A 14,216-nucleotide genomic window follows, 5' to 3' on the forward strand; every position below is an offset into this window, starting at 1 on the left:
GCGATGTTTTTGGCTTTTAGAAAGCAAAGTGAAATACAATTCACGAAAGAGGATGTCTATTTATATCAATAGTTCACAACTGTACCCAAAGTCTTCGTGATACTGTCCCGAATTTGCTGCAATCGGTATTTGAAATACGTAGATTGATGTACGTAACTTTCACAATATGATGTACGTAACTTTCTGATTTGAACATAAAAGATGTACGTAACTCAAAAGATCTCCATTAAACTTTTATTCATTTGTTCATTCAAGAAACCTGATAAAATGCCTTCATCAATAAAATCACATGTTAAATAATGCTACCAACATGACATCAAATCAAACTCAATTTAAACTCTTTTAGGAAGATTTAGGAATTTCAGTTTGAATAAAAAATAAAAATGAAAAAATTCGTTTGCTCACCCCTTTTTTGCAATAAAAAAATCCAAAGAATCAAAAATCAATTTGGCATAGACTTAGTAATACAAATATTTCAACATTAAACAGTGAAATTAGATTACATATATTTCTGAATTTCACAATAAGAATTTTCACAAAAATCGAATGAAAATGGCTTTCAACAGATTTTTGTTGTTGAAAAAATGTAATTTTATATGAAGAAATATGAACATTTCGATTTGTTACAACACTTATGTATGTCATGCATATGCAGACGAGAACGCGTGAAATGATATTAAAATAATATAATGAAGGTAATTAATTGGTATTAACCCCTCCCTCCGCCCAAAAATAATGATAAAAAATTACTGAAAATTTACATAACCTGAAAAATATAAAACATCTTAAAATCAAGATCTTCTAAGTTTGAGAAACATTCATATAAGTTAATGATAATGATATAAATTTCTCCTTTAAATTTTTAACCCCTTCAAAATACCAAGAAAACCAACCCCAAAACATCCATTTTACCTACCCCTCCCCGACAGAAATACTACGGTTTTGTTGGACCTCCAAAAGACACCAAAATTCAAAATTTGTCCTCCCAAGAATAGACATAGTCTTTAAATGGTACAAAATTTGGAATAATACCCCCCCCCCTTCTTTCCTTGTGTGCAGCATCTGTTCGTATCAAATATCTTAAGAGGTTATAGAATGAAGTTTTTTTTATATCGCTAATGGCATTCTTTCTCTGCCACAAAGTATGTGCATTACTTCTCTCCTTGTTTAGCTGCTTATAAAGCAAGCTTTAGGGTTTGTCGAACTACGAGTGAATTGCACAGTTACGTACATCATATAGGAAAATTACGTACATCAACGAAAATATTTTAATGAGTTACGTTCATCACGTGTGTTTTTACACAGGAGTTTAACTCGTCCATTCTGACAGGAGAAACAAATGGATTTTACCATTCTGAACGATGAAGCGTAAAGAAATACACAAACTTGACTAATTAATATCACTGAATAGTTGATAGGATAAGGTATAATCTAAATTGAAAAATTACCGGTTTCTTCTTCCGTCATCTTGGGATGTACGTAACTGCAGTTACGTACATCAGTTTAATACCAGTGACTTTTGCAAATGGCCCTATCCGGACACCATAATATTACTACATTGATGCACGCATCAACTGATTGAATTTTAAAATCCGCATATCAAATCAATCATTGTGTACAATAACTGAATTGATGCGCGTAATAAATCAAGTATTGCTCTCATCAATTCAATTGTCGAAATCAAGTATTGCTCTCATCAATTCAATTGTCGAGAGAAATAATTGATTTAATATGCGCATCAATTCAATTATTGTGCGCAGTCTAATTTAATTGATGATATTTCAAATAATCAAAGATATCTTCAATTATTTGAGTTTACGTTAATTTGAAGCTCCATATATTCAAGGCAGTGTACCTTGCTGTACCACTGTCACATATTTACCTTGCTGTATCACTGTCACACATTTACCGTAATGCACCACTGTCGCATATTTACCTTGCCGTACCATTGTCGCATATTTACTTTGCTGTACCACTGTCGCATATTTACCTTGCTGTATCACTGTCACATTTACCTTGCTGTACCACTTGTCATATATTTACCTTGCTGTACCACTGTCACATATTTACCTTGCTGTACCACTTGTCATATATTTACCTTGCTGTACCACTGTCACATATTTACCTTGCTGTACCACTGTCACATATTTACCTTGCTGTACCACTTGTCATATATTTAACTTGCTGTACCACTGTCACATATTTACCTTGCTGCACCACTGTCACATATTTACCTTGCTGTACCACTTGTCATATATTTACCTTGCTGTACTACTGTCACATATTTACCTTGCTGTACTACTGTCATATATTTACCTTGCTGTATCACTGTCACATTTACCTTGCTGTACCACTGTCACATATTTACCTTGCTGTACCACTTGTCATATATTTACCTTGCTGTACCACTGTCACATATTTACCTTGCTGTACCACTTGTCATATATTTACCTTGCTGTACCACTGTCACATATTTACCTTGCTGTACCACTGTCACATATTTACCTTGCTGTACCACTTGTCATATATTTAACTTGCTGTACCACTGTCACATATTTACCTTGCTGCACCACTGTCACATATTTACCTTGCTGTACCACTTGTCATATATTTACCTTGCTGTACTACTGTCACATATTTACCTTGCTGTACTACTGTCATATATTTACCTTTCTGTATCACTGTCACATTTTTCTTGCTGTACCACTGTCACATATTTACATTGCTGTACCACTGTCACATATTTACCTTGCTGTACTACTGTCATATATTTACCTTGCTGTATTACTGTCACATATTTACCTTGCTGTACCACTGTCATATATTTACCTTGCTGTAACACTTGTCATATACATGTATTTACCTTGCTGTATTACTGTCATATATTTACCTTGTTGTACCACTTGTCATATATTTACCTTGCTGTACCACTTGTCATATATTTAACTTGCTGTACCACTGTCATATATTTACCTTGCTGTACCACTGTCATATATTTACCTTGCTGTACCACTGTCATGTATTTACCTTGCTGTATTACTGTCACATATTTACCTTGCTGCACCACTGTCACATATTTACCTTGTTGTACCACTGTCACATATTTACCTTGCTGTACCACTGTCATATATTTACCTTGCTGTATTACTGTCATATATTTACATTGCTGTACCACTTGTCATATATTTAACTTGCTGTACTACTGTCATATATTTACCTTGCTGTACCACTTGTCATATATTTACCTTGCTGTACCACTGTCATGTATTTACCTTGTTGTACCACTTGTCATATATTTAACTTGCTGTACCACTGTCATGTATTTACCTTGCTGTATTACTGTCACATATTTACCTTGCTGTACCACTGTCATATATTTACCTTGCTGTAACACTTGTCATATACATGTATTTACCTTGCTGTACTACTGTCATATATTTACCTTGCTGTACTACTGTCATATATTTAACTTGCTGTATTACTGTCATATATTTACCTTGCTGTACTACTGTCATATATTTACCTTGCTGTACTACTGTCTTGAAGGTCCGCTCGAAGAGCAGAGAGACCAAACTTTACTCATTGCACATTCCTAATCTAAACATTGCACATTTTTCTCTCTCTTTCTATCTTACTGTTTTAGGTCTGGCTGTTAAAGCAGTCAAATTCACTGTTCCTTTTCATTAAAAGTCTTCCAATTAACTTCAAATATTTTTGCGCATGACGAAGCATGACTGTAACTATTTCTATTAGTATTAAGAGGCTGTCTACGATAGAACCATGCAAATGGCTATGGATGGACATGTCTAGGAATTTCATGAAACTTGGTATATATACTCTTGATAACCTAATTTGAATATATTAGGAATGGTTTTCATTTCATTCCATGGGTAACCATGGAAACGAGTGACACCTGGTTTTTCCCGTTTTCTATTTTTAGATCTAGTGAAAATCAGACAACATACTATTCTTTTCTGTTTAGTGCAAAATACATGTATTGCAATTTAATGAAAATCATTTCATGACATTGTGGATACAAATAGGGATTAATAATACAAAAACAATCATATTTTGAAATAGTGTATCAAAATAGGAGGGTGTTAAAATGACGAAAATACTTAAAAGGCAATGAATTACTAGTATATATAAAACATGTAAAAGTATAGGATTTTTATGTGTTAAACTGACTGCCAGATGCAATCCCTACATTACACAACACCGGGAGACTACTGTACACCTTCCATGTTTTCTATCAGGCATTCCTTTGGCTCGTCTGATCTGTTGAATAAAACATTTCATATACTTGAAATTTTCACAGGCTTCCACTGTTTGTGTTACTCTATAAATTTCCAACAAAAACTTACAGCAGCATTAACACACTCGTGTAGTCCTTTGAGTTGAAGAGAACTGGTCTCAAAGAACAACATGTCCAGCTTCTTGGCCAGAGCCTTTCCTTCCATGGCGTTGATAAGATGATTACCATGCAATGTCGTCCTGAGGTCTGAAAGAAGAAGGAAAATGTTTCTGCCTGACGTGTACTCCATTTCACAAGCAAAACCAAAAACATTGCTAAAGATAAACTCCAATTTCATGGTACCTGCTGAACTAAAATCTTAACTATATGCTTCTGGAATTAATAAAAACCCACACAAATTAAACAAAAACCATGTTATATGTACCTATCTTGCAAGCAACCAAGACGATCGGAACACCAGGACAGTGCTGTCGAAGTTCCGGAACCCATTTGGAATCAATGTTGTTGAGGGAATGTCTGTTTTCTATGCTGTAGCACACGAGGAAAGCATCAGTTTTGAAATAAGACAGGCGGCGCAATTTGTCGACATTTTCCTAGAATTATGTATGGAGTTGGAATAAGGAACATTATTTGGTTAAATGCAAATGATTCAGTGATGGTCACCGTATTTTACTGAATATTCACACGACGTCAGAAAACTTCTGTAGACGGCGTGAATGTGCCAGATTCCCGTCAATCTAATTAAAATTAGACGTTGGATCCGCTCGCACACGTAACATGTATGCGAGTACGCGACCGTATCTAACATCTAATTAGATTGGATTCACGTATGACGTCATCTTCGCTAGCCAAGGGTGACGTTCTACGGTGTTTCTCTTTTGAAGAGAAACACCGTGGAGCGTCACCCTTGGCTAGCGAAGATGGTATGATGTGTATGAGCTAGATTCACGACAATCTAATTAAAATTAGATGTTAGGTCCTCTCGCATACATAGCATGTATGCGAGTATGCGCGCTGATCTAACATCTAATTTTAATTAGATTAGATGCACGTATGACATATGTACCGGATTCACGCATGGCATATGTCTATCAGATTCGCGTATGTATCGGGTCCGTGTAAAACGTATATTTCGGGCCCGTGTGTGGAGTAGATGTATATTTAATTGCTGTTATAAAATTTAGAAATTCATTTCAAAATTAAGGATTATCTCCCTTATGCATAGCTCTTATCCTTGGACGAATTTGGCTCCACTTTTTTGGCACGCTGTTTTTGGCTATATTTAGCTCTAAAACTTCATAGTTATTTCGGATTTCAAACATTTCGGTTGAGCATCACTGAAGAGACATTATTTGTCGAAATGCGCATCTGGTGCATCAAAATTGGTACCGTATAAGTTTTACATGTACCCTAGGTCTGTGATGTATGTGCTGGTGTGCTTAGAATTCAATGCGCCAACACGTTATGTGTTGAATTATGATTGGACTCGGTCTTATGACCTGCCTCTTGTCTGATTCATTGTATTGAAGGTGAGGGTCCTGATGTCGATATTCTTTACGGCCCCGACACTTGTGAACTCTCTACACAATAATACCAAACACATGACAAATACACATAGAGCCCGTAAACAGTGGTGCCTTTTTATGACAGGGTCAGTGAATTCCTTCGAACATTGGAAGCAGATTCTAATCTATTCCCCGGACAAAAACTTTTCTCCGTACCTCGCTTTTGATGCACACTGGGGGGAGGGGGGTATCCAAAGCCAACCCTTATTGTGACTTCGTCGACGATGATGGTCCGATTCCAAAGGAAAAGCGCCTTAACGCCCAACAGACACTGGCTACACTGTATTCCACCTCATGCTTGGATAGATTGCTAATTATTGACCTGTGATAACTCGTAATGTGAGAGTGAAAAACACTACTACTCTGTAAACAACCATGGCAATCAGTCAGATTACACTATGGCTTTCAGCCCGAGGACTGAATTTGACGAAAATAAGTTACGTGTTGATGAACGTCCACAGGATTTAAATCAACCCCTGCTTGCCTTTGTTGATGGCAGTCTAAGGAAGGTAGCATATCATATAATCGATCTAACATTTGAGACGATGAGGAGATGTCTCTTACAATGGAAAACGTGAGAGTGTTAACAACCATGAATCATATTGATCAACAACGCTATGGCACCACGGAATTTCGAGTTCGTACTTTAGCATCAATCAAACCTGAAATTTCACCGACTCTTAATCCCTTTTTGAGGAAATCCACGCCACAGAAGATGCTAATTAAATCCTTCCGCACCTTTGGTCAACCACAAGGTGTCTTACAGAAACCAGTAATCCCTTTGATGGTGTGCGTAGCTATCGTAGTCTACGACCCTTACCTCATGTACCTTGTACGAAGAAGCTGGTCGACCAAGTGATGATTTCCTCAGTAAATGCTATTACTAACCAGACAGTGACCGTCGTTACATGGTTAAGGCTCGTCAAATAATTGGCATTTTGAATGTAGAACAATGAAGTGACTAAAATGAAGATGAATTATCATTTCATAAATCAGAAAATGCATTGAGTCTGGTGAGTAACCATGTGTCCGTAAGACAGTCGTCATTCCTTGAATCTTCTGCCAGGACAACCATTTGTGTCTTATAACTGACACAGAACGACAGGCAACATGATCAGGGACTCAACTGCGACTCGCTTTTAGGGAACTATTCATTCCTCCAGTTAATCTGCCCACCAAACTGATGGCTCTTCATCATTACATGTAGGTGAAACTAAGCTTTGATTCTCGAGGGATTCCCGTATATTTACTTTGAAGGTCTGGTCATCAATAACTTAGAAATGGAAGCCCTTGCAGGTATTCCGTTCATAGGTATTCCGTTCATGGAGACCAACGACATATCTGTACGCCCTTCTTTGAGAAAAGTTCTTATTGGAGACGAGACTGTATATGTCTATGAGTCATCTGCTGCTCCCTCAGCTACTCGGTTTGGCTCCAATGTACATGTACAACGAGTCGTGTCTACTACTACATTATGACTGGGAGAATTTCTAGAGCTTGATGCACCTTCATTCATACTACCTACAGAAGGTTTGTTAGCTATCGAACCACATCTTAGTATCACTGGCATTCTGCATCACATAGTGTGGGAAATAAAATCCGAGTAGTCAACACGCAGGATAGCCGTGTCACAAGAATGACCATGTTTGACACGTGTATATTCCCGCTTGTATATCAGACCTGAAAGCCTCACCGACTGTAGTTGAACCCAGGAATATTAACCAGTCTTCACCATACTCAGCAATGGTTTCCATCAATCGGCATCACAATCTTGCAGTTGACACGGTCCACAAACACAAGGCACTAGAACGATACAGTATTCAGTCCCATATAAGACGGCTACAATGGCCAGGCTGGACATTTCGAAACCCATGTGAATAATGGACCAGTTCAGTCTCTACGAAGAAAAGGCTGGTTACGTTAATGTTCCAAGAACCAACTTCAGCTGCTTTAAACACAGTTTAATGAGCTAGAAGATGTTGGGGTGTTTTAAAACTAAAGGACATTGGAATTACCATCTTCGTGGAAAAAAAGCTTTCTTGTCGTCACAGCATTATCTAAAGTGGTACGCTACTACAAACCTCAGCTGTCCTTGATGCCTGATGTAAACTCTACCTTCCATGAGATTGGACATTGGAAATACCTTTTGGTAACATATCTTACTAAGGCCTTCTACCAGATTCCTTTTGCAAGGGATTCAATGAAGTATTGTGGTGTAGTTTCTCCTTTCCGAGGTGTTGGTGTATACACTCTCTTAGCCATGGGAATACATGGCTCAGAAATTGCACTTAAAGGAATGATCTGTCGTGCACTGGGTGACCTACTGGAAGAGGATATTGTTCTATAATTAGCAGATGACCTCTACATTGGAGCCAACACTCCAGATCACTTGGTCGAGAATTTGGATGAATACTTGCGGCCTTACCTGCAACCTGAAGTTGTATGCATTTAAAACTGTCATTCCCCATACAAGACGACCATCCTTGGATGGTTATGGCAGCAAGGGACGCTCAGCGCCAGTCCTCGCCGTACAGCTACTCCTTACGTCCTGTGAACCACCCACAACCGTTAAAGGTATGCGGAGCTTCATTGGTGCCGTCAAAGAGTCATCCCGTGTAATTCCTGGCTGTTCTTCATTACTTGTCCCGTTAGAAGATGGAATTGCCGGTTACGAGTGAAAGGACTTGATCAGATGACCTATGCCAAGCATTCCAACTCGCACAGCAGTCTTTTATGGATGCCCAAACCACCCATATCCCTCATCCTGATGACGGCCTTTGGATTGTGACGGATAGTGCAGTACGCAAGCCAGGAGTTGGAGTCGCATTGTACATTTCTAGGAATAACAAGCTGCTTCTATCTGGATTCTTCTGTACCAAACTATGCAAGTGCCAGCCAACTTGGTTACCTTGTGAAATTGAAGCTCTATCTATCGGCATAGCTGTGGAACACTTCAGTCCATACATTGTACAGTCAGTGGGATCCTGCTGCACTCTAACTGACATCAAAACATGTGTGATGGCTTTTAAGAAGCTTTGACGAGGACAGATATCTGCCAGTCCTAGAGTTTAACACTTCCTTTTCAACTGTGAGTAGAAACCAAGTGTCAGTACGACACCTTGCAGGTACTGTTATATTGCCTTCAGATCATTCCAGTCGCAATGCACCAGAATGCCGCGAACCCTAATGTCAGATACGTACTTTTGTCACCCAGTCAGACGAGTACTCAGTCCGTAGCACTTCTGTGACCGATATCCTTGATGGTAACGCTAGACTACCATTTGCATCCAGAGCGGCTTGCCTGTCTATCCAACAAGAATGTGGAGATTTGCGTCGGACTAACGCATACTTTCGTCAGGGTACTCGTCCCTCTCGCAAGTTCATGTCAAAGATGCCAAGCGTTATTTGAACATTCCCCTAATATCATCTGATGTCAGACGCAATGACCCGATTTCTCCATCCAAAGAGCTCATCATCGTCCCTAGAAACATTCCCCATGGTCTTCTCACATCGATCCACATACAGCTCTCTCACCCCATGCCAACCATATGAGAGCTATTACGAAACGATTTTTCTATACTTTAGATATGGACAAGGCCATTAACATGATGTTCCCAGTGTTCAACTCTTCAGAAAGTTCCACAGTATGTACAAAAACACACTACCTCAGATCCTTCCGAAATCATTGACTGTACATTTGCTCTCATATAATGAAGAGAAAAAACAACTGATTTTTTGTGGTGCGCGAGTGTGTCATCATCATAAACATCAGCCTGCATTGCTGAGGATGAAAAGGGCTCTACTTTGGAATACAATTATACAGTCTTGTGTCGAGTTGCGTCCTTTAGATGGTCCGTTTGCTGTTGCTCCCATTGATCCTGCTCCAGATTTTCAAGCAATATTCAATGACGATTTACTATGATCATATAGAATATACCTTGAAGTTGGTCGCATAAAGAATATCAACAAGAACCTGGTCACTGAACGTGCTACCATCCAGGAGGTTCGAGAACACATTTTGAAGATTGATCCTCGTGCTCGAACTGTTTCCCCCATTATCACTCATCGTTGCCTCTGTTAACAGCACCATTCGTCAGTGTGGATTGTCTTCTAGAGAAATGATTACATAGCGAGACAACTATTCTGGTACCCTTATTCTGTTCAGTTTATTTTCATTTGAAAGAGAAAAGAGTTGTGCCAACACGTGATGTGTTTAGGTTATGATCGAGTTCGGTCTTTCGACTTGCCTCGTGTCTGTGTTATGGTTGGACGTCATATTGTATGTGTACCTTGCAACCTTGCCTTCAAATAAAGTGTTTAATGTATAATACCCGTTATCGCGGATCCTTCTCACACTAGTGGCGCTGTATTGACGTTAGTAGTGATAATTCCTATAGTATCATTGCAATCAGTATGTGATGCGAATCTTCCCGCGAAGTTCATAGGGAGTCACGTGTTATATACAGAATTTTATGTCTGAGGTAGGGTATGGGTATATACATGTGTGTATATTGATGTATCAGGTATGGTTATGTATAACGGGTAAGGAGTGCATATACTCTAGTACCAAATAATAGGTGTAGAGTGGGTGTATGTACTAGTTACTGATGATTGTGTATGCCGGGTATGGTACTGTATGTACCGAATATACTAGTGTATGACTTCAGAAAGTACCGGATATACTAGTGTATGACTTCTGAAAGTATGTACCGAAATACTAGTGTATGACTTCTGAAAGTATGTACCGGATATACAAGTGTATGACTTCTGAAAGTATGTACTGGATATACTAGTGTATGACTTCAGAAAGTACCGGATATACTAGTGTATGACTTCAGAAAGTACCGGATATACTAGTGTATGACATCATAAAGTACGGATACACGGGGTATATGTACCATGTGGGGATTGAATGCAGATTGTATGTATCGGATACGGGTGTAGGTACAAATACAGTGTCTCTCCAGTGTATATTCCGGGTACATACACACTGTATCGGGTAAGGCTTATATATCACAGATTCGGAGCATATAAATTTACCGGTTAATTACCTGTCCTGCCGTGTCCCAGATATCCACACAGAAGGGTAGGCCGTCTATCAACACATTGCAGGTGTAGTTTCCACTGGTCACGGGTAAATACTCCCCGGGGAAGGCGTTACATTCGTAGGAGTGCTTCAGACTGGATTTCCCCACCCCTACGTCACCTACGATCACAAGCTTTACAGCCTCCGACTGCATGCTGGGAGATCTAGGAAAGAGCTATTTAATGGAAAAGCAGGAAAACTCGCACAAATAGAGAAACATATAAAACTAGTACTGAGCATAGAAGCATTACATGTTTTGTAGGGTGACATGTAAAATTGTCACCCTGCAAACAAACATTGTTGACCGAGGCGAAACCGACGTCTACAATGGTTTTTCAAGGGGTGACAATTTCACATGTTACCCTACAAAACATGTAATATTTTTTGTTACACTGAATGTTTTAAGAATGCATTTAACTGCAGTGAACCGTATGCTCAAACATTCTGCGCAGTTAATAATTCTTATACTGCTGCCCGTCGTCATGCATTGTCAACCGTTGCTATGTACTGTTACCCGGAGGTGTGGTTTATAAATGCACGGAGTAGGGTAACAGTACTTTTTTTTTTACACAAATGTTTCTCAACCAATAAAATTCGTCTAATTTTTACTTGAAAGTATAACAATTGAAAATAAGACCCTAGTATGCCTTATTTCTTTTGTTTCAATGTAAAGTCATACGTGAAGAATAAATCGTATACAGCATGCCATTATTACCATGTACTTGTGTATATTATGATTATATAATATCAAAAATAACCCTTGTTCATGAATTTTACTACAAACAATATGAATAAGACAATGATGAAAGATAAGCACACTACCTTGTAAATTTGGGATGGAGTACACTATTGACGATTTTAACAAAATATGTCATATTTAACTGTTTTTGTAAATGATATGATTCTTATTTATTTGACCAATCAAATGCCGAGCTACATTTTCTGTGTGAATTAAGACGTACAATAGTCGCTGTGTATGTGCGTATTGACATTTACACACCGCTGCTGAAGTAGATAAGTGTCCATCCTATTATACGTCACTATATATTTCTTTTTCATGTAAAATGCATTTTCCCTAATGAAGCGAGAAAAAATTGACCACAAGAACTAAAATGTTCAAACTGAAACTTAGATAAAGCTAAAATAATTAGGGGGAGGATTTTGAAATGCAAGCTAGATTTTGAGAGTTAACACATATTGACCCCTTCCCCCCTTTTGGGACTTACATCAAAACTTGACGACGAATTTTAACATCTTATTATATTCGAGATGCATACATGAAATACTGATTTATTTTTACAACGCAATTTTAAAGGAAACTCTATTCGGCGAGTCCTTTACAATTAATGTTGTTATATTTAAAACAAGTAAATGAATAAATAGATAAAATAAACTAAAATTTAAAACTGATTAATAAATCTTATGCTCGCACTACACAGTTACTAAAGCTCATCCATTGGTTTTTGGACTTTTTAGAATTACGATCGATAGCTTCGAAATTGAAATTGTTTAAAATCTTTCTTTAAGGAGTTAACATTATACTGAAATCTATGAGAATATGTAGATAAGTACATGTAATAATGAATGTATGTTTCTGATCGAATTGCATAAATGAACACGGTAAAACATCGCTTAAGATTCACCTGAACACTTGCAAAGATTAGAAATATTGACTGGTTGGTCGAACACACAGTCATATTTCAACAGGTAAACAGTTACTTTCCGAATTTTGCTTTGGTACATACCCGGTAAAAGGATTGTGTGTAAACACCACGTTTTTTGGATATGTACATCCTTATAATATAACTAAAACAAAGTCAATAATTCTTACACTATGTGACAACATATGTACACATTTCTTTATAGTATAAGAAACATTGCATAATTCAAGTTTAACCATGCAACTGCGTTCAAGAGACCATCTAGGACAGTTTTGTGGGAGCATGTGAGGGTAATATAACAATCCAAACGTGTGTGTTAAGTGTCTGGAATGTTCACCCTCAAATACATTTTGTACATGTACATATCATATGTATACATGTACATGTATACATATATGGTACATGTACTGACTATTGTTGAGGTTTATCAAACTAAAACAAAAACAAAAACCAACAACATTATACAATTATTGCTGGGTTGTTTTTTTTTTTTTAGGTCAATACGATGATTTAGACACCTGAGGAGTACAATATTCACCGAGCCCGAAGGGCGAGGTGATTATTGTACTTCGAAGGTGGTTAAATCATCGTATTGACCTCAAAAACAGCAATAATTGTTTTATTATATGATTAAAAAAACCTTCAATTAGATTGTTAATGTGACGACCGGAAAACAAACCTGCTGAAATCTTAGCCGAACCCAGTGAGAAACGCGGAATTTCATTGGACGGCAAAAATAAGTATAATCGATCGCGTCAAATTGGAAGTTCCCGACCTATTTTTGGTCCTATGTGGAAAAAATAATTCCTTATGTTCACCTGGAAGGTCACGTGCAGGTAAACATAACGTAGTATGATTTCTACATTGTTGGATCTCAGCCAATTAGAGAGCTAGAAATTATTCAATCATATAATAAAATATGGATATTGACCGCGGCGAAGTGTGAAATTACCGAGAGAGAAAATCAACTTGTGAGATTCGAACTATTGATCCACAGATTGATACTTGGAATTTAAACGCTTTACCCACTTTACAGTCCAGATTCGTGATTAAAGACAGGAAGGTGGTCATTATTCATCAATTTAGAATATCACTGGGTTGCTAAAAACCTCGGAATTTTACGTCCCCGTTTCCAGGAGAACCTAGGGTCGACCACCATCGTCGCCTCGCCGCAACAAACCTAGTGTAGCAGGGCCCCTACTATAAATCTCCTACAATAAATATATATGCACTATAAATCTACACCATCGTCGTCTCGGAATTTTATCGGCGTAGTTTATAAAATCTGTCTGCCTGGTCTATCAAAAACTTTCGTAAAACCTTTAATCCCTTGAGAATCCTAAGAGAGACAACCTGCAAAATTACTACTGAAACTTCAACTTAGAAGTATTGCATGCAGGTTCTCCCTCTAACTCTGTGATTTTAACCCGGTAAGCATTGGCACGATGAACACCTGTCCAAGTCAGTACGAAATTTCACCTAAAACTGGTGATTTTCCGAAATGAATGAAATATTCTCGCTGGAGCATTAAACAACAAATTAATGATAGTGCAACTCCAGATACAAATCTCAGCTCAATCCAAATTACTAGTATTAATGCGGAAAAATCCGTTTTAACCCTGGGGTGACCTCATTCCTAAGCTGTTCTT

The 14,216-nt window shown here is 37.9% G+C and overlaps 1 protein-coding gene across 2 annotated transcripts; it reads right to left on the bottom strand.

Annotated features, from left to right (window-relative positions):
• Window positions 1-3,970: 3,970 nt before the first annotated feature.
• LOC125683492 (ras-related protein ced-10-like) lies at window positions 3,971-11,795 on the bottom strand. Of its 2 annotated transcripts, none has more exons than XM_048924719.2 (5): window positions 11,729-11,795; window positions 10,872-11,070; window positions 4,680-4,848; window positions 4,365-4,501; window positions 3,971-4,278 (listed from the first exon to the last, which is right to left on the bottom strand). In XM_048924719.2, exons 1-5 carry the CDS (start codon window positions 11,779-11,781, stop codon window positions 4,204-4,206), a joined length of 633 nt encoding a protein of 210 aa, XP_048780676.1. In that variant the 5' UTR covers window positions 11,782-11,795; the 3' UTR covers window positions 3,971-4,203. The 2 variants fall into 2 exon arrangements, with proteins under 2 accessions (XP_048780676.1, XP_048780677.1); XM_048924720.2 differs by having other exon boundaries at window positions 4,680-4,783; window positions 10,861-11,070; window positions 11,729-11,792.
• Between the last annotated feature and the right edge of the window lie 2,421 nt (window positions 11,796-14,216).

The sequence above is a fragment of the Ostrea edulis genome, chromosome 6, assembly GCF_947568905.1.
Source record: "Ostrea edulis chromosome 6, xbOstEdul1.1, whole genome shotgun sequence".
NCBI classification, from domain to species: domain Eukaryota; kingdom Metazoa; phylum Mollusca; class Bivalvia; order Ostreida; family Ostreidae; genus Ostrea; species Ostrea edulis.

What these genes read in the sequence shown, in the direction of transcription:
- LOC125683492 (XM_048924719.2), bottom strand. Translation starts at nt 11,781, where the DNA reads ATGACATATTTTGTTAAAATCGTCAATAGTGTACTCCATCCCAAATTT. An exon ending in CTTGGTTGCTTGCAAGATAG is followed by an intron (nt 4,502 to 4,679) that starts GTACATATAACA and finishes TTCTTCTTTCAG; the next exon opens with ACCTCAGGACGACATTGCAT. An exon ending in ACGAGTGTGTTAATGCTGCT is followed by an intron (nt 4,279 to 4,364) that starts GTAAGTTTTTGT and finishes TTTATTCAACAG; the next exon opens with ATCAGACGAGCCAAAGGAAT.